Source organism: Bufo gargarizans, chromosome 2 (assembly GCF_014858855.1).
Source record: "Bufo gargarizans isolate SCDJY-AF-19 chromosome 2, ASM1485885v1, whole genome shotgun sequence".
NCBI classification, from domain to species: Eukaryota; Metazoa; Chordata; class Amphibia; order Anura; family Bufonidae; genus Bufo; species Bufo gargarizans.
In genome coordinates this window covers 148904591-148926102 of record NC_058081.1, presented here as the reverse complement: position 1 = coordinate 148926102, position 21512 = coordinate 148904591, and the positions used below count along the sequence as shown (strand labels likewise).

Below are 21512 nucleotides of genomic sequence, written 5' to 3'. Positions count from 1 at the left end.
AGCAGAAGACTTCAAATAGTGAGTACCTGTTCTTATTGTTTTTTTTTATTTTACTTATTTACCAAATATCTTTCATTAAATGGGGGCAGGGTCTAATTAAGGGGGGCAGGGGACTGGATAAGGGTTACAGACACTGGGTATGATTAGGGGGCAGGGGACTGGATAAGGGTGACACTGGGTATGATTAAGGGGCAGGGGATTGGCTTTGGTTGACACTGGGTATAGTTAAGGGGGGCAAGGGACTGGATAAAGGTGACTGGGTATGATTAAGGGGGCAGTGAACTGGCTATGGGTGACACTGGGTTTGATTAAGGGGGGCAGGATCTAATTGAGTGGGCACGGGACTGGGTAAGGGTGACACTGGGTATGATTAAGAAGGGCAGGGGACTGGGTAAGGGTGACAGGTATGATTAAGGGGGCAGGGGACTGGCTTTGGGTGACACTGGGTACGATTAAGAAGAGTAGGGGACTGGGTAAGGGTGACAGGTATGATTAAGGGGGCAGGGGACTGGCTCTGGGTGACACTGGGTATGAATAAGGGGGGCAGGGGACTGGCTCTGGGTGACACAGGGTATTATTAAGGGGAGCAGGGGTCTAATTAAGGGGTGCAAAGGGTTGATGATGAAGGGGTGCAGCCTGAGGATTGATGAAGGGGTTAATCTATACCTGCAGTACAGGGTTTTATGTATTATCCAGTTGATTGCTAGGTGGAATCTAGTGCAGCCCTATGTTATTTGGTATTTTGTTTATCTATGCTTTATTTGGCGCAAATATTGGCGTACTACATTTAGGAAATTTATATTATCTGTACACTGCTGCTGCAAATCTTGCATTTCTTTTGTATCTATACTTAAAAGGGCCTCTCTTTTAAATATATATATTATTTTTATTGTATCATGTAACAGCATTATGGGTCCCAATGGGGGGGGGGGCGGCACAAGATTAGCTCGCACAGGGCGCCTGAGCACCTAAGGCCAGCCCTGTGCAGCAGAATAGTTATTTACTGAAGAATTCAAATACAAACAGATCAACACAGTTCTTATTTTGCCATGGACCATCAATTGATACACACAATGCACTTTCACAGATGTTACAAGTTTCACAGCTGCACAGGTAGATAATAGACCAAAAGATAATAGACGTACACATCCAGACGTGAGGTTTAGATAAAAAAAAATAGAATGCAACCCACAGGTCGGTTCTCCCTGATGGCAGGCAAACTCTTCTGCTCTATTCTTTGAACAGATTAGGGTACTTACAGTATAAATCCACAAAATCCACCTTGGGATATGAAGATTCTCACAGTGAGCCAAACTGTGGTTTGATGTGCTCAGGCACCAGAGGCAACTCCTGAGCATGGGGTTAATAAGCCCTTGTCAGACAAGTGATCTCTACAGAACTTTCCCTACATCCCTCGCTCTTACATCGGATCTGCTTCTGTAGATATTCTTGCCCTGTCCTGGGTGGTAATGGGTCCAGAACAAGCTGAGCTGTCAGCTCTACATTTTTGCATCTGTAGTCTATGCACTCCAGACTAAGACTCTCTGGTTTAAACTGGCTAGACTGTACTCAATTTAACTGACTACTAGAATGTTCTAACTCCTCTATTTATATAGAGAGTGACACTAGCTCCATCTAGTGGTGGCTGTGGATATGGCCCCTCAATATCTCGAGCAAATATATACATATGCAGGTATTACATATTATAGCAAACGTACATTGTTAACCCTTTACTCTGTGCTTTGCAGTTCACTGCAACGCTGGAGCAGGATGTTGCATGAGTACAGAAGTATATGTGAAACGGCCCTGATCCTCACATGGACTCAGAGGTCTCCTTATTCATTGCTCCATTTGCTCTGGCAGTTGCAGGGTGGAACTGAGCATGTATGTCAACCTCAGTGAGCAGGACAGACAAATTAGAAAAATCGCAAACAGAAGGTGGAGCTAAACATAGATTTGAGTGAATAACCCAGTTCTACATTTTTAATTAGATGCAAACCAGGTGGTTTAAAAATGTATATTGAATATTTTTTTGTGGGACAGCCCCTTTAACTAATGTATCTATATGTACAGTCGTACGTTTGTACATAGCCAACATAAGTGTTGATTTACTAGGCTGGATGAGATTTTACTTTATTACAAATTAAAACCAGATAGTGACACATATTCTTGTTTTTCTGTGTTTTTATTTTTATTTTTTTACCTTCTGATTGTAGATTTTCTGTACATAGCTACCCTGACCTGATGTTATCAGCATTCAGAAATATGCTTTACAGCAGCAATGTGAACCATAGGAACCTGCAATCTGGAGTTGACTTCTATGGGAGAGTTGTCCAGACATGCCCTGTGACCTGTATCAATAGGCCGTGATCACCTATAATCAAATATGGATCCTGTGTTATATACTGTACATATACTGTAGATGTTAGCTTTCATGTTAATCCTGCCTTTGATGATAGTGAGATGACCACCCAAAAGCAATGTGTCAGTCTATTATGAGGCTAAGTGTCCAGTGGGAAAACTCCAAAATTTCAGGATACATTTTACTATAGACAATGTACAATCAAAAATTCTTTAAAATATGTTATATATAAGGTTATAATTCAGTAAAATGGTTGCGTCATTGGTCCTTCCTTTGTAAAGATATGGTAACATGGAAGGAATGCACAATGCAAAATATAAGCACGCGTGAGCCAGTGTACGTTAGAAGTCAAAGTTTGTGTTTGACATGCTGAACTGAAAGTCTTCCTTTTCAGAAGATAATCACGGTTTCTAAAGTAATACCATTTTCTAGTGATGTGTGTCATTTTATGAAATTGTGGGAGGCCTGGATGTTATTTTCTCCTCAACTTCATCTCTGGAATAAAATAGTATTTTTTTTGCTAGTCTTAGATGTTCTCCTAATGTAAAATGCATACACCTGTGTTATTATTCAGCCACATCGCCGCTAGCATTGCTTCAGTCACTTGATACTCCCAACATCTGTTTCCCTCAGTGTAACGTCTTTTTCTTTTCCACAGGAGAAGAGACAATAATTGCTGTGCCGCATGGAAGTCGCAGCGTGAGAATCACAGTAAAAGGACCAGCTCACGTTTGTATGAACCATCCTAACTTCTTCGTGACATATGTGTCAGTTCAGGGCCAATGTGATGTTGATTTAGCTTGAAGTTATGGAGTTAACAGAGTTGTGGACACCTGTTTTCCAGTTCTAGTGGAAGTTATGATGTCTTAGGGATTAGCTACAGTTACCATGTAGTGATCTGCAATGGTCTTCAGGCCCACAGAGTTCCTAGCCAAGTGCTCATCTAGCTTTTTATAAAGGCTGGTCTAAATATAAGAATGGAGACACCTGTGGATATATATTACTATTCTACAGTTGGCTTCCAGGTTGGGTAAATAAGCCTTTTAAAGAGCATTGGCACTGGTGAATTCTTGTTGGGTGGTAGGACCTATCCGACTAGCTCAGTGAATGAATGGACAGAAGCAGTATGCTTTAGGTTTCATACTTTTTCCAGTATATTTAATTTCCATATGAAAGAACACCCCACCTTACTGCAGGGCTTTTCTGCTGCACATGGCAGAAGTATATTTGTACTGTATAGCAACAACCATTACATCCATTTAGAGCTCAGCATACTGGATATTCACTGCCTAATTTACACTATAATATACAGTACCTAATTCCTTGGTAGACTAGCTATTACTATCCTACTGAAATTCTCCTCTGTGTCCTCACAGCAGGTGGTCTCACCTTGTTTTCTTTTAGCTTCCTTTCATGATGAACTTCAGAAGTTCCCTCAGCCAGTTCCAAGATCTTACAGTGGCACTGTTTGCCTATACTTCTAACAGCTTTTCAGATAAATTGCACAAATGTACATGTTGGTGGCCCACAAAGCTCTATGGGTTCTTATAGTTGTCCGGATGCAGGGTCATAACAAGTGCCCCGATCAGTTGGGGGGGGGGGGGGGGGGGTTTACCTGCATAGACTCATTCTGTCCAATCAGTACTGTCATTTTAAGACTGTGCAGGTACACCCCCCAACTTGTTACCACCCCTCTGTACCCTTACTGCAGACTGCTAGCAATTCATTTATAACTTCTAGTAGAAATAATAATGGAAAGGCACAACATAGAGACATAAGAATAGATGCTCCAGAATTGTTATTACATTGGGAATACATGAAGTTATTAACACAGGCGTGTCAGGAGCGGCGACAGGTCCACTTTAAGTCCATAGCCTGAAGGATCCACCAACAACCTAATGTGTTTAAAGGGGCTGCATGATGTCAGAAAAAGTTCTATATCGTTTTCTAAATGTGGAAAAATTTTATTATTAATCCACTTTAAATTTCTAAACTGCATGGATGGTCCTATTGCAGTCCATGTCCAGGCAGTCCCAGAAGTGAAGGATCTTCTGTAAGCTGTGACATTCCGATGCTGACAGAGAGCTTCTTCAAACTCAGTGTGTGTTGAGGAGGACTGTCTGTCTGTCTGAACTTCCTAGCCAGTCCCCATCTTTGTCTCTGCATCAGATGGGGGGGAGGGGGGGGTGCGTTCTTTGCTTGTTTCAGAACATTACAGCTTACAGAAGTTCCACTTCTAGGACCATGGACTGAAATTGTACCATCAGTGCACTTTAATTTAAGTACATTATATTAGTAAGTTTATTTGGAATGCTGTGAAAAGCTATTTGTCCCCTTCCTGATTTATACTAGTCCTGCATAGTCGTCACACTTGATTGTTTCAGATAATCAAACTACATTTTTTATTACATAAAGATAACCCAAATAAGCACAAAATTCTGCTTTTAAATTACCATGTCAGTTATTGAAGAAAAAATGCTGCTCAGCCCTTCCTGACCCTAAAAGTAATTGCCCCCTTAGCTACTAAATCAAGCAGTTAACCAGATTCAATAGACAATTGGGTTCAAACACTAGCCACAAGATTTCCTAAGACTTTTGGGATAATGTTCTGTAGTAACAATTCTGGAGTATCTTTTCTTATAACTCTATGTTGTGAATTAATTAGCAAGTCGGTGTTAGCAGTTGGGGGTGTCACCCTGCACACCCTGCCAGTGGCAGCGCTGATTGGACAGTGTCAAACTGTGCAAACATGTCAACTGGTAACACCCAGCTGGCAATTCATTCATAAACTTCTAAGAGCTAAAATACACTGAACAAAGATATAAACGCAACACTTTCGGTTTTGCTCCCATTTTGCATGAGCTGAACTCAAAGATCTGAAACATTTTCTACATACACAAAAAAAAACATTACTCTCAAATATTGTTCAAATTGTCTAAATCTGTGTTAGTGGGCACTTCTCCTTTTCCAAGATAATCCATCCCACTTCACAGGTGTGGCCTATCAAGGTGCTGATTAGACAGCATGAATATTGCACAGGTGTGCCTTAGACTGCCCACAATAAAAGGCCACTCTGAAATGTTTGGTCCATATGAACAGATTCTCCAGAATGGTCATTTTATGTGGAATACACTTAATGTACATCCTTGGGGGCAATTTTTTTTATCATTGCATTAACTGTGGCTTAAATAAATGTTTTTTCCCTTTTAGTAGTTTAGAGAGAAGGGTTAATACCAGTACCAGTCACACAGTTAGAAACACAGTTAACACTTTGTGACAGAATGGCTCAATATTTTTGATAAAGGCCAATTGAAAATATGATTTTTAGCTCAAAAAAAGTAAAATGCAATAATAAAAAAAAAAGAATTGCCTCCAAAGGTGTACATAACCTTTAATTATTAAAATTGACATATTTTCTACAGTATTAGTTTATGATCAGGTCTATGGCATATGCATTTTAACCAATGGGATATTAATCTGATTGGGACCCAGATCATCACACCTAATTCATTGTTTTTTAGTATTTCCTGAATTGAACAACAAGCAATCAGTATCTTCACTTTTACTGCATACAAATAAAAAACATTTTATACAAATGAAAGAGGCCAATAAATATGATTGTAGATGTCTTCACACCTAGAGAACAATGAGAGTTAATTACTGTATACACTTTTACATTTCAAAAACAGCAGAATTCTTTTAAAAAAAAGTTATAGCAGAACAGAATAGTAAAGAATGTTTAGAATCTACAGATCTGTAAAGCATATTATCCATATTGATGTGTTCCACAGATATGATCTTGAGCTGATGGAAAATGTACAAAAATTATGTGCCCTTTTTGCAAACGGTTATTCCCTTTCGTGTATTTAAACAGTTGCAAAATCGCAAAAACTCATGTGCACAGACATCAGGCAAGATAAAAGAGTGTGTAATTTAAGTATTGGATTATATGGTTGTAGTTTTCCCAGGAAAAACCCATGCAGGTGCCTGTAATTGCAGAGAGTGTCATCCTCATATGTGTACGTTCAGGGCTACATTTGCATTGCTGAAGGAGAGATTCAATTGGGCAATATTTTTTAATAAATACAAAATAGGTGACAGCTTAGCATTTTTTAGTATTCGCCTACAGTACAGTATATCAGTTCTAACCAGTGGCCTCATGATAATTGTTACCTTGCAGGCTACATCTGACAATGGTTATGCATTTTTCTGTACAGTACCATTATACTTTGCAAAAAAGGAACACTGACATATATGATCCACAGTTGTGCTTGGAAATTTGTGTATCTTTAAGATTTTTTTCATATTTCTGTATAAATATAACTTGAGTCCTAAAATTAGATAAAGATAACCAAACTTAGATAAAGATAACCATTTATGTATTGAGAAAAATTATCTAATATCAAATGTCTGTGAGTTGCAAAAGTATGTGAACCTTTGCTCTCAGTATTTGGTGTAATCCCTTTGTGCAGGAATAACTGCAACTAAATTATTCCACAGTAATTGTTGATTAGTCCTGCACCTTGGTTTGGAGGAATTGTAGCCCATTCCTCTGTAACAACATGGCTTCAACTCTGTTATGTTTGGGGGTTTCCTCCCACGAACTTCACGCTTCTGGTCCTTCTAGAACATTTCTATTGGGTTAAGGTCAAGACTTAGACTTATACTAAAATACTTTTACATACTAAAATATTAACTTTATTATTCTTTAACTATTCTTTGGTAGAACGAAATGTGGGCTTATGATTGTTGTCTTCCTGCATGACCCATGTTCTCTTGAGATTCAGCTCAGACAGTTGTCCTGACATTTTCCTTTAGAATGTGCTGGTATCATTCAGAATTCAGTGTTCCATCAATGATGGCAAGCCATCTGGGGCTAGATGTAGTAAAACAGGTCCAAGCCATGATATTACCGCCATCAGGTTTCACAGATGGGATGAGGTTTTTATGCTGAAATGCAGTGTTTTTCTTTCTCCAAGCATAACCCTTCTTATTTAAACCTAAAGGTTCTATTTTGGTGTCACCTGTCCAAATAACATTATTCCAACGGCCTTCTAGCCTGTCCAGGTGATCTTTAGCATACTGTATATGGGCAGCAATGTTCTTTTTGGAGAGCAGTGGAGTTCTCCTTACCATCCTATCATGCACAGAATTGCTATTCAGTGTCCTCCTGATGGTGGACTCATAAACATCAACATTAGCTAATGTGAGCAAGACCATTGCATAGAAGTTATCTTGGGTCCCTTTGTGACATTGCAGAACATTACACCCCTTCCTCTTTACATGAGCTTTGTTGGTCAACCACTCTTGGGGAGGGTTAATAATGACCTTGAATTTCCTGCATTTTTACACAATCTGTTTGACTGTGGATTAGTGGAGTACAAACTCTTTAGATGTGGTTTTGCAACCCTTTCCAGTCTGATGAGCATCAACAACTCTTATTCTGAGTCCTTCAGAAATCTCCTTTGTTTGTGCCTTGATACACCTCCACAAACATTTTATCAAGATCAGACTTTGATAGAATCCTGTTCTTTCAGTAAAACAGGTCGCATTAATTAAAACCACCTAATTTCACCTTCAAATTATTTGCTATTACTAAAGGTTCACTTTTGCCATTCACAGGTGTGATATTGAATCATTTCTTTCAATAAATAAATGATCAATTCTAACATTTATGACTTGATTTGGTTACCTTTATCTACATTCAAAACTTTTGTTGAAAGCTGATGTTGTTTTAGGTCAAACATATGCAGAAATATAGATAATTCTAATATTCAAGCACCACTGTATGGGCTATTTTCCAGTTCCTAATTTGATATTGTTCATTTAATGCTGATACTGGTTCTTACAATCTAAGATAGATATAAGAATAGAATATACGATATAGAATATAAGCTATATTCTATAAATATACTCCAACCATAGACAGCACATCACCTCCATGCACACTGATGTGATGCACAGAACTTGGTTATCATTAGCAACAGAACAGTCTATATAAGCTGTTTGCAAAGTAACTCCACAGGCAGTTGCCAACAGTAACAGTCTCTATAAGTTCTCTTCCATAGCAACAGGACAGTTTGTAGACACAGGCCACAGTGATGCTCATGGTACACATTAGCTGTGCAATGGTGAGTTGACACTCTCCCAGTCTCTGGTCACACTCAACAGAATCCTCTCTGGAAGTGGACCTAATCATTCATAGAGAACCTTTTGTACCCAGCAGTCCCAAGCAAGGTCATAGTCTGGTGTAGGTCAAGATGCTGTAACCAGTACACTGCCACTCAGCAGAATCCAAGGATCACAGGCTCAATAGAGATGCACGATTGCTGGACCTCTCAAAGACCAGCAGTTTTTCTGCTGTTGCTGACTTACTATACACTCACAGCAGGCAGTTAGAGGGATTACAGGCTGGCACCCACACAAGTTACAGTCTCTAGGCCAGAAAGTGGTTTGCACAACTTGCGTTCTCCAGGGTGGTCTCTACTCAAGGCAACAGGCGGTACAGAGCACTTGCCCATGGCACTAGTCCTCTCAGTAGGCCAAGGCCAAACTGTAACCATTGCTCACTGCTAATATACTCATGACAGGTGCACCGTGGCTCAGCAGAATTCTTCCATATGCTATCTACCTGACCTTGAGACGCTCTGAGGCCCCTCTATCTATGACTACCTAGAACACAACCTGTTTGGTGCAATGCAACAGTATCTGCACATGTGACTCCTAATCTTACTCAACTTGTATACCCACTGCGACATAGTGTATTGGCCTTAATGACACAGTACACAGTACAATATCTACAATAAAGTACCGTACATGTTAATCTTTACATAGATTAGCGTTCTAGCTCATAACAATAAAGTAGTCACCAGTTACTTAATTAGCAGTGCACAGATTGAGAATATGGTTTGCTGGAACCAACCCTTTCATAATAAGGACTCTTTCACACATCCGTGATGACATCCATGGCACATGGTCAGTAGTTCAACCATGAAGATGTCCATGAAAAATCCATGTTTGGTCCATGTGTTTGTTTTTTGCTCTTTGTGTGTCATCTGTATTCCCAGGGGTGCTCCTAGACTTTCTTATATCAAGGGGAGAAAAACAGAACTGGATCGCACATCCACAGTGCTATGCTTAGATCTAATTAAACTCGCTTCTCAGCGCCATATTAAAGTGTACAGCCCCCCATACTACATGCTGTACAAGAGGCATTAGTGTACATTTTGATCAAAAGGCATAAGCCCACTCACCACGCCAAGGTCGCCTCTTTGAGTGGGACCTACTCTGACAGAAAGGCGCAGCACAATGCAGTGACAAAGCGGCACTGCCCTGGTAGGCGGCGGGACCCAGGAGTCAAACAGCAACCTGCTGTCTGACAATGCCACCCATGGCACTGGGCCCCACCAACCCACCAGCACAGCGCCACAAAAACAAAGGCAACCACGCAGTACTGCACCATGTGAACAGTTGTCTAACACAACATGTCCATTGCTATCAGGAACTGCCTTAACGGAAAACTGAAATGGTGCTCCTCCCTCCCAATGCCAATTTCTTAACCTAACCCCTTCCCTTCAGCCAATGGCCCTTCGGCAGCCCCTCTCTTGCCCCTACCTGATGCTGCCTAAGGCAATCGCCTCACCTGGCCCCAATGTTGGTGCACCCCTGCGTATTCCACATACATTTCTAGCCTTAAAATTCGTTTCCAGAGCATCTCCTACTTATGGTCCATGAAAATCACTGACAGAACATGGATGCCATCAGTTTTGTGGCAGTTTTTTTTTTACGGATCCATAAAATTCAATAGACGTGTTGGGTCCTTATCATAGACCATATCTCCGTGGTTTTTCCATCTACCCACAGTCGGTGGAAAATCATTGATGTGTAAATAAGCACATTAAAATCAATGGGTACGTGTGCTGTCCATGGAGATCACGAATCACGTCTGTGATTCACAGATATGTGAAAGAGGTCTAACAAGAGCATTATAAAAGAATAGATAATTGTAGTTATGATTAAGCGGAGCACCACGATTACTTGTTAAACCACTGCGGAAATGTTCACGTTTGTCCTTATAAAAGTTTTAATCTTGTATACTCTATTTCTCTTTTTTTAAGTCATTGAGTCAAAAACCTTACAAGGTGAGAGTGGAGAACACAGCTTTCAGAGCCCTGGAACCTACATTATCGAAAACACAACAGTGGAATTCCAGAAGGGATCTGAAAGGGAAATCCTAAAGGTGCCAGGTCCACTGCGTGCTGATTTCATTGTTAAGGTAGGTCCTTATTTTGTGAACCGGGACGGCCACACAGTACATAATAATAATAATCTTTATTGATATAACGACATATTCCGCAGAGCTTTAAAATCAGGGGGTTCATATAAACAAACAGTCATAAATAAAATAGCAGCAAACAGGTCAACAATTAAAACAAAAGGGATGAGGGTCCTGCTCACAAGAGCTTACAATCTAGGAGGAGATGGTAGTGATACAAAAGGTGACACAATAGATAAAAAGTGCTTGTTTTATGCAATGGTCCGGCCATCTTGATACAATAGGGCAAATATGGCATAGCTAGAAATGACTGGACCCCACAGCAAATTTTAGAATGGGGCTCCATCCCACAGTAATTTTTGTAAGAGAACATGCATGTATAACAGTGTGTGTATGAAATAGTGCCTGCATGTATGACAGTGTGTGTGTATATAGGGGAACATGCATATATGACAGTGTGTGTATGTAAGAGTGCTGCATGTATGACAGTGTGTGTATGTAAGAGTGCTGCATGTATGACAGTGTGTGTATATAGGAGAACATGCATGTATGACAGTGTGTGTATGTAAGGGTGCCTGCATGTAGGACAGTGTGTGTATGTAAGAGTGCTGCATGTATGACAGTGTGTGTATATAGGGGAACATGCATGTATGACAGTGTGCGTATGTAAGAGTGCTGCATGTATGACAGTGTGTGTATGTGAGAGTACATACATGTATGACAGTGTGTGTATGTAAGAGTGCTGCATGTATGACAGTGTGTGTATGAAATAGTGCCTGCATGTATGACAGTGTGTGTATATAGGGGAACATGCATATATGACAGTGTGTGTATGTAAGAGTGCTGCATGTAGGACAGTGTGTGTATGTAAGAGTGCTGCATGTAGGACAGTGTGTGTATGTAAGAGTGCTGCATGTATGACAGTGTGTGTATATAGGAGAACATGCATGTATGACAGTGTGTGTATGTAAGAGTGCTGCATGTATGACAGTGTGTGTATATAGGAGAACATGCATGTATGACAGTGTGTGTATGTAAGGGTGCCTGCATGTAGGACAGTGTGTGTATGTAAGAGTGCTGCATGTATGACAGTGTGTGTATATAGGGGAACATGCATGTATGACAGTGTGCGTATGTAAGAGTGCTGCATGTATGACAGTGTGTGTATGTGAGAGTACATACATGTATGACAGTGTGTGTATGTAAGAGTGCTGCATGTATGACAGTGTGTGTATGAAATAGTGCCTGCATGTATGACAGTGTGTGTATATAGGGGAACATGCATATATGACAGTGTGTGTATGTAAGAGTGCTGCATGTAGGACAGTGTGTGTATGTAAGAGTGCTGCATGTAGGACAGTGTGTGTATGTAAGAGTGCTGCATGTATGACAGTGTGTGTATATAGGAGAACATGCATGTATGACAGTGTGTGTATGTAAGGGTGCCTGCATGTATGACAGTCTGTGTATGAAAGAGTGCCTGCATGTAGGACAGTGTGTGTATGTAAGAGTGCTGCATGTATGACAGTGTGTGTATATAGGGGAACATGCATGTATGACAGTGTGTGTATGTAAGAGTGCTGCATGTAGGACAGTGTGTGTATGAAATAGTGACGGCATGTGTAGAAGTATGTGTGTAACAGAGTTATATTGCTGTATCTATGCACAGAGCTTGGTTCTGTTAGCTTATCTAAGTACAGAGTTTGGTATTGTTATGGTATCCAGGTACTGAGCTTGAAGGGGGTGCCTAAGTTCCATTTTTTTTTATGCCAAACTACAGGGATTAAAATAAGAATGAAAAAAAAAAAATATATAATAAAATTCACCATCCTGATCACTATTGATCCAGCGCCAATACTCTGTTCTCTCCATCGGGCTGCAGCTGGGATATAATGTTTTGGCTTCCACGGTAAAATGCCTGTGTACCGCACCTGACTGCTGTAACTAATCAGTGTCCTCAGTGGTGTACAGCACCAAGGCCAGTGATTAGCTGCAGCGGTCATGTGCGCTATTACACTACAGCTTTCTGTATGAAGGGTTATTTTAAAGAATGTTGATGCAAATCGAAAACCCCCTTAAGTGTCAATATTTGTATGAAACTATAGGGTGGACCCCAGGAGTCACTTCTACTGGTGGGCCCTTGGCACCCCAGTCCGACACTGCCTGTACTGTGTGGGCAACCGCCGGTGCAATGACTGGCACAGAGCAGAAGTGTCAGAATAGAAGTTCAGGCTCAGTTCACACATCAGTTTTTTGTCAGTTATTTCCATCAGTTATTGTGAGCCGAAACCAGTAGTGAAGCCTATTCTGAGATAAGATATAATGGAAAGATCTGCACCTGTTCTGTGTTTTTAACCCGCACCTGGTTTTGGCTCACAATAACTGATGGAAATAACTGATGAAATAACTGAAGTGTGAACTAGGCCTTAGACAGATAAGCTGAGCCTGGCTGCTGTGTGGCAGAATGTGAACTCTTACACTATTAAACACAAGTTCATATAAACCTCTACAAAGTTTAATAGATAGATTGGCTATGTGAAAAGGTAGAAGATGTAAAGGCGATGTGCAGGATGAACCTAAATGGATGACCTATCCTCAAGAGTCTGCCCTTGCGCCCTCGCCAATCATCTGTTTGAAGAGAACGCAGTGCTCCTGCGAGAGCTGTGTTCTCTTCACTGTTTACCTGGTCGCTGTTGACATCACAGCAGTGAGTGGGTGTAATTACAGCTCCTCGTCCTATTCACTTCAATAGGAAGGAGCGGACGGAGTGTAAGCTCTCCTTCCCACTGAACTGAATGGGGAAGGAGGAGCTGCCATTAAGTCTGCTCGCCACTGCAATGTCGATGGCAACCAGGTAAACAGTGAAGAGAATACAGAGCTCGCAGGAGCACTGCTTTCTCTTAAAACAGCTGATCTGTGGAAGTCGGGACCACGCCGATCTGATATTGATGACCCGTGCGGATGATAGAGGAAGCAGATTGAAAGCAGCACTAACGTACCACCCAGACTTCCTTAGTAATGCCTCAGCCAGTCAGCAACCATGGATCCTTACGGTCACTCCTTAGATAATCCAAACGCAATCGATGGCAGCATGTCCTTCAAGGAATTTGCTTGAGAAAGGCTATGATGTAGTCAAAACGTTGCATGATCTTTGGCACTTTATGTACATATTTATGGACTTCATTTGAATAAAAATTCCTTGAAGGACATGCTGCCGTCGATTGCGTTTGGACTGTCCTGATGATAGGTCATCAATATAGGATAGTGACCAACCCCTTTAAAGGGGTTGTCCGAGTTATGAAAAAAATATATATAGCACTGAAAATCTGATGGTCAGCAATATATAACTAAGCTAAGCAAGTTTTATGCAAAAAAAAAATATATTTTCTCATTTCCCTGGTTCTTTTCTGGCCCTTTGTTTACATGCAATAACAACAATCTCTGCCCCCCCCCCCCCCTGCTCTGCTAAGGGAGTGAATACAAGAGCTGCCCTGAGTGACATGTCTGCCTGCTGGGAAACTCTGCAGCATGTTGTATGTGTAGGACTACAAGTCCCAGCTGTATAATGACACTGCTAAGGGAGTGGATACAAGAGCTGCCCTGAGTGATCTGTTTGCCTGCTGTGGGAGACTCAGCAGCATGTTGTATGTGTAGGACTACAAGTCCAAGCTGTATAATGACACTGCTAATTCACACAGGATCTTCCCCCTACCTTCTTGTGCAATGCTCTCTCTGCCCAGAATTGTCACTGCCTGCAGCTACCCAGTCTGTGCAGCTGAAGGGGTTAAGAATCCTAGGAGAGAGCAGACAGCCCGGCAGTGAAGGGGGCTTGGCCAGCACAGTGACTTCTCGTTTACAAGCTTGTAAACGAACTTTATCAGAGCAGGAAAATAAGATGACATCACAGGTCATGTGACCCTCAGTCAAAGAGAAACCAGCCACTGCAGATAAAGTGAGTTAATTGGAAAGCTGTTACATTTGCTTAGTTAGGAACATAGAAAGAACAAAAAAATAACTCGGATAACCCCTTTAAGCTCTATAGCCACAGTTGATCCTGCACATGGCCTCTACCTCTACTACCTTTTTACGTGACCAGTTATAGTGATAACTCTTCCACAGTCTGAATAGAACAGATTTAAACAAGACCTCTCGCTTCTCCTCTCATCTGTTTAAGTAACTACTGCATCAATATAGGAAATTGGCCAATCCCTTTAAATGTGGCCTGGCCAGTGAGCAAGGAGACCCCACAACAGAAAGAGAGCTGAATGTTTTATTCAACAAAATTAGCAAATGTGTTTGTAATAAAAATGTTCAGTTATGGTTAGTGATAAAACGTTATTGGTAAAAGCTTCCTTCGATGCGGGAAATGATTAAACCTTGCTGGTACTCGGAAGTTATCTGGTAAGTTGCTTTAGTAAATTCTTGCATTCTCCAATAAATGACAGTTCTGGATCATCTTTCCTCATACATTTGTCTTGGGACGTTCTTCTATTATTCCTACTACAATTATTCCTACCATTACTACTATTACGCCTTGTCAAAGGGATTTCCCTACACTATTAGCACTGATTGGACAGTTTCACACTGTGTATTCACCCCCCCCCCCAGATAACAGGTCCTGTAAAAGGGGTTTTTCAAGTATAACATGTCTAACACACAGACAAAAAAAATGTTAATATGCTTTCCTTGGAATTTTTGGCCCAGTGCATTGCCACTAATCTCCATGGGCCCCATACTCCAGCAGCCTGATCCGGCCGAGGAACAGACTGCTGGAGTTTAACGTATCTGGCATAGCCAGATAGGGCCATGGATTGCTAGATCCCCATTGATTACAATGGGATCTGATGGGGGTCCGGGTGCTTTCTGGCATAAATGCTGGCTTTCGGCCGGACTGAAAGTCCTGCATTGTCCAGCCGAAAGCCAGCATTTTTGCAGGAAAGCATCCAGATTCCCGTCGGATCCCATTGTAGTCAATGGGGATCTGGCAGTGCATGACTCTGGCTATGTCAGATACGTTGAACTCTGGCAGTCTGTTCCTCTGCTGGATCACTTTGCACTCCGTAGTGTTTTGGAATCTGACGCAATGTTGTGGCAATCACACTGATGTAAAAAAATATATATAAACAAGATCAACATTTTTTTTTAATACAACAGATTTCTCGAGACACAAGGTTCTTCTGACCTGGTACAATGAATATATTGGCTGGGTCCTAAGATGGTTGCAGGTATTGGGAACATTATATATAAGAAGCTAATGAATAGTGGCTTTCTTAAGATACTATTAAAAGTGTCAGCAAAAAAAAAAAAAAAAAAAAGCTTAAAAGGCATCTAGCAATGAAATTAAATTTCTGGTAATTGTTCACTTCCTTATGTTACCTTTCCCTGGATTTTGCTACAAATATGTCAAGTTTCTTTGCCATGTTTCCATAATCTTTTTTTTTACAGCTTCTAATTAGAAGCTAAATTAAGTTTTCAGAGCTTCAAGCCTTCCAAAAGCTGTCTCCAGGGGTAGTGGGAACAGACATAGCTGGCAGACCTCTTTGGACCTGTACGCATAATATGTATTATATGTACCGTTTTAATTATAAACTACTAGTGATTGAAAACTACCCTTCACATTCCCATTAGCCAAGAATATTGCCCCTTGGTGAATATCGCATCCAGACTGCTTTATTATTATTGTTGTGCTTTATTACTTATAACGCAGAAATATCGTGAGACGCAGACTTTCTGATCTTTACCAAGACATTTGACTGTGAGCTGTGACTGTGTATATAGAGATTGATGTTTAGGCTTAGTCTACGTTGAGGTTGGAGGTGGTTCCCTCTGTCATCACTGGGAAAACTAATATTAATCACCAAACAGTGGTGGGATTTGATTCATACTAGGAAAATGTGAGCATCTACAGTATATGGGACAGAAGGAGAATACTATAGGGTAAGAATAACATTAGCGGAACTATATCATGTCGTTCCATTAAGTATATGCAATTTATGAAGAAGAGAAATAATGTTATTGTTTTTAAATGTTGCAGCTATTTATTTATTTTATTTAAAAATACAACACTTTTTGAGTTTTTCCTTATGGATACACACATCCCTCCTGTATTGTCTGTATGAGGGCAGCAGGGTGTGCGGCTTTATAACAGCGGCAGTGACTGGGAGGTAATGGTCAGAAAAAGGTGTCTAAAAACTAATATAGTCTCCTTGAAGAGTGCAGACCTTTCCCCAGAGACCAGGGAGTGGCCGTGCAGATGTATACAGAGCCATATATGTGTATATAGTGCATAGTGTTAAAGGAAACCAGACAATTAAATCCAATCTGTAGGCAGCATATTATAGAGAAATAGAAAAGATTCAGTATTGAATTTATCATAGTAACATAGTAACATAGTACATAAGACCGAAAAAAGACATTCGTCCACCCAGTTCGGCCTGTTATCCTGCAAGTTGATCCAGAGGAAGGCAAAAAAAAACAAAAAAAAACCTGTGAGGTAGAAGCCAATGTTCCTCACTTTAGGGGAATAAAAAATTCCTTCCCGACTCCTATCAGGCATCAGAATAACTCCCTGGATCAACGACCCCTCTCTAGTAGCTATAGCCTGTAATATTATTACACTCCAGAAATAAATCCAGGCCCCTCTTGAATTCCTTTATTGTACTCACCATCACCCCCTCCTCAGGCAGAGAGTTCCATAGTCTCACTGCTCTTACCGTAAAGACTCCTCTTCTATGTTTGTGTACAAACCTTCTTTCCTCCAGACGCAGAGGATGTCCCCTCGTCACAGTCATAGTCCTGGGGATAAATAGATGATGGGAGAGATATCTGTACTGACCCCTGATATATTTATACATAGTTATTAGATCTCCCCTCAGTCGTCTTTTTTCTTAAGTGAATAACCCTAATGTTGATAATCTTTCAGGGTACTGTAGTCCACCCATTCCAGTTATTACTTTAGTTGCCCTCCTCTGGACCCTCTCCAGCTCTGCTATGTCTGCCTTGTTTACAGGAGCCCAGAACTGTACACAGTACTCCATGTGTGGTCTGACTAGCGATTTGTAAAGTGGTAGGACTATGTTCTCATCACGGGCATCTATGCCCCTTCTGATGCAACACATTATCTTATTGGCCTTGGCAGCAGCTGCCTGACACTGGTTTTTGCAGCTTAGTTTGCTGTTTATTAAAATTCCTAGATCTTTTTCCATGTCAGTGTTACCCACTGTTTTAACATTTAGTATGTACGGGTGACTTGCATTATTCCTGCCCATGTGCATAACTTTACATTTGTCAGTGTTAAACCTCATCTGACACTTCTCTGCCCAAGCCTCCAATCTATCCAGATCCCTCTGTAGTAGTATACTGTCCTCTTCAGTGTTAATTACTTTACACAGTTTAGTGTCATCTGCGAAAATGTATACTTTACTGTGCAAGCCTTCTACAAGATCATTAATAAATATATTGAAGAGAATAGGGCCCAATACTGACCCCTGAGGTGCCCCACTAGTGACAGTGACCCAATCTGAGTATGTACCATTAATAACCACCCTCTGTTTTCTATCATTGAGCCAGTTACTTACCCACATACAGACATTTTCTCCCAGTCCGAGCATTCTCATTTTATATACTAACCTTTTATGTGGTACAGTGTCAAATGCTTTGGAGAAGTCCAGATATACAACATCCATTGATTCGCCGCTGTCAAGTCTAGAACTTACCTCCTCATAGAAACTGATTAAATTAGTTTGACATAACCGATCCCCCATGAAGCCATGCTGATATGGCGTTATTTGCTTATTTCCGTTGAGATGCTCTAAGATAAAATCTCTCTATTCATTTAAATCACTGCACTTTTTATTCTTAGGAGTCAAGTGGGCGGTCCTATCAGTGATTGCCAGCCATTGACTGTACATACATAGCTGTCAATCACTGAGGCCACCCACTGATTCCTGGGCATAATATAAAATAATATATATAAATAGTTAAATGAATAAATGACAGTAATGAATCTTTTCCTGCAAAACTACAGTACCGATGTAGCAGAGTTAACTCATGCTTTATAAGACGTGTTATCTAAACTAAATGCGTTAAGCAAACACCTTCAATTGCTTTTCCATGGCTTTTGTCTCAAGATAACGCAATGAGTTAAGACACTTGAGTTAAGAGCTTGAGTGCTAGCCCTGCTACATCTGTATATATCGGTCTGCACAGCTCCTCTTGCTCTATAACATGCTGCCTGCACTTTAAACATGACGGGTTTCCTTTAAGGCTCATTTACACAAGCAAATATTAAGAAGATGCGATTAAGAATTTTTGATTCACTAAAAATGAGCTTTAGTTTTATATATTTTTTTATATTTACTATTATGAGGTACAGTATTTGATAGTGTCATTATTCTCCACTTGCGGTACAGATGAATATAGAGATTTGATGTAAAATAGATGAACACACATTAAAAATGCAAAAAATGTAATAAATTACGCAAGCTTATAAAGTAATAGACTGGACAGAACTAGAAATAAGCCTTATCTGCAAAGGTGTATCATCTAGGGAAAAAGAAGAGACTGAAGGGGGGTTATAAGACACTTCTACTGATGTGTGGTGTAGACAAAGGTACTGTGGAGGAGATTCTGATGAGTTGGGGTAACACGTTCACAAAAACTGAGCTTAAGTATTATTATTATTACTTTGTATATTTTATTATTGTTATTATTGTTATTTATTATGGCAATATTTTATTATTATTATTATTATTATTTAGTTTATAATGTCATTTTTTCCATGGTGCTATAAAGATGAAATGTAGAGATGTGATGCAAAATTGATGAACACGTATTAAAAATCTCAAAATATAATAGATCATACAAGCTTATCAAGTAATAGAATGGTCAAAACATAAAAAGAGCCCTGTCTGCTAAGGTTTATCATCTCGAGAAAAGAAGAGATAGAAGGGTTATAAGCTAATTCTACTGATGTGTGGTGTAGACTCGGTTACTGTGGAGGAGATTCTGATGTCTTGGATTACAGGTTTCAAAGTGTAAGGGATGCACAGGTTGAATCTCAGAGACAAAGATGTTAGAAGAACAAAACAGAAGAAGGTCTTACAAGGACTGGCGATTACTTGAGGGGGAGATGTATGAAGGGGGAAGGTTGGGGGCTTCCTTGTATGTCATTGTTAGGGCTCATTCACACGGTTGAATTGCCGTGATGCCTGTTTGCGGTCCGTAAAACACTGGTCCCTGCTGTGTGAACTCTGTGCTGCGGATGCAGACCCATTGACTTGAATGGGTCCGAGATCTGCAAATATGGAAAAAGATAGGACATAGCCTATCTTTTGCAGAGCAGAGGCACGGATCAGAAGTCCACAGAAACACTTGGAAGCGCTTCCGTGGGCTAATGGGTCTGTGCTTCTGCACCGCAGAAAATAGGAGATGTCCTGTCTTTGGCTTATTTTGTGGATCGTGGACCCATTCAAGTCAGGGGGTCGGGAACGCAATACGGGATTCACGTGGCCGATGCCCGTGCATTGCAGACTGCAACATGGGCACGACGATCATACAGTCGTGTTAATGAGCCCTAAGTATTTTGAAATCAAAGAGGCATTACAAAGATGAGGGGGTAGGTGGACGGAGAGGGAAGGAGAGGAGAAGATGGTGCTGCAGTGTCCCAAATAGGACATGACAAAGGCATGTACAAGTATTATGGCTGACTGACGGTTGGGAAAAGAGCAAATTTGATAAATTTTTGGAGGTGTAGGCAACAGAAGGTGGTAAGAGCTTGCGCGATCTGAAGGATGGGGCAGAATCAAAGGTTATCCCAAGCAGCATAGTCGGGGTCTGTTTACATCAACTTTTTTCTCCGCTAAAAAAATGTTCTCCCGAATAGAAAAAGAACGGATCCCATTATAGTCAATCTTCCATTTGTGTCAATTATGTCCGAATGAAAAATAATAGCGCTGATGTGAACCAATGTCCCCTAAGGCTGGGGAAGCGTAGAGTCATTATAATTGTAGATGTATGGATGTTGACTGCGTGTGACCTGAGTGAGAAGATCCTTTGTGCTATCACCTGTATGTATGTGCTCACATACAGTAATATGACCATTAACACTCTCACACAAACCTTTTTCCAGACCAGGTATGTCTCACCTAAAGACAGCGTGGTGCAGTTTTTCTTCTACCAGCCCATTAGTCACCAGTGGAGACAGACAGACTTCTTTCCGTGCACTGTAACCTGTGGAGGAGGTGAGTAACTCAGGAACATTTTTTATTTTACTTGCTGCTCAGAAATGATGCAATATTTTAAGAAAATGTATTTCCATTTAAATAAGTTCCATCTCCACCCAAAAAAAAAAAAAGTTTGAAAATCATGGAAATTTCTTATGATCCAAGAATGGTGTGAAGAATAATTTAATTTAGCCAGTGTACAGTGATTCCTTTCAGATCCCAATTTTCACCATGTATTATTCTGGGGGGTAACTTCATCAAGAATGATTCATGAGTGAAGATTGTGTTGGAACTCCTGTTGACGTCAATAGGATTTCCAGAGGCGGCTCAGCGTAAGGCACAGGAGCTGCTTGTAGTAATTAGGTGCTGTGTTTTAGACATGACAGAGCAACAGATGACCATATGAATGTAGCCATGAATGTCTTTGTAATGTTTGTACAGACATTCCAGCCTTTTACTTAGTAAGATATACATTCCATTATAATAGCCTGCTGTCGTTCTGTTATTTCACTGATAAAAATATACACATGTTCAGGGCACACATCATGCATTTCTGGGCCCCATACAGTCATTTGGGGGGAATTCATCATGAGGGGAATATTTGAAGTCAGTTTTGTTTGAGTCTGTGTTGGTGTACGCTTTGCCACATTTA

At 40.6% G+C, this 21512-nt stretch overlaps 1 protein-coding gene across 1 annotated transcript in view; it reads left to right on the top strand.

The window, feature by feature from the left end:
- ADAMTSL3 (ADAMTS like 3) overlaps positions 1–21512 on the top strand; it is a 468234-nt gene that overhangs the window by 306335 nt on the left and 140387 nt on the right. The window contains exons 8-10 of the mRNA XM_044279573.1: positions 3021–3095; positions 10480–10637; positions 20767–20878. Of these exons, the coding sequence (XP_044135508.1) occupies positions 3021–3095; positions 10480–10637; positions 20767–20878 (345 nt within the window). The remainder of the gene's footprint in view (positions 1–3020; positions 3096–10479; positions 10638–20766; positions 20879–21512) is intronic.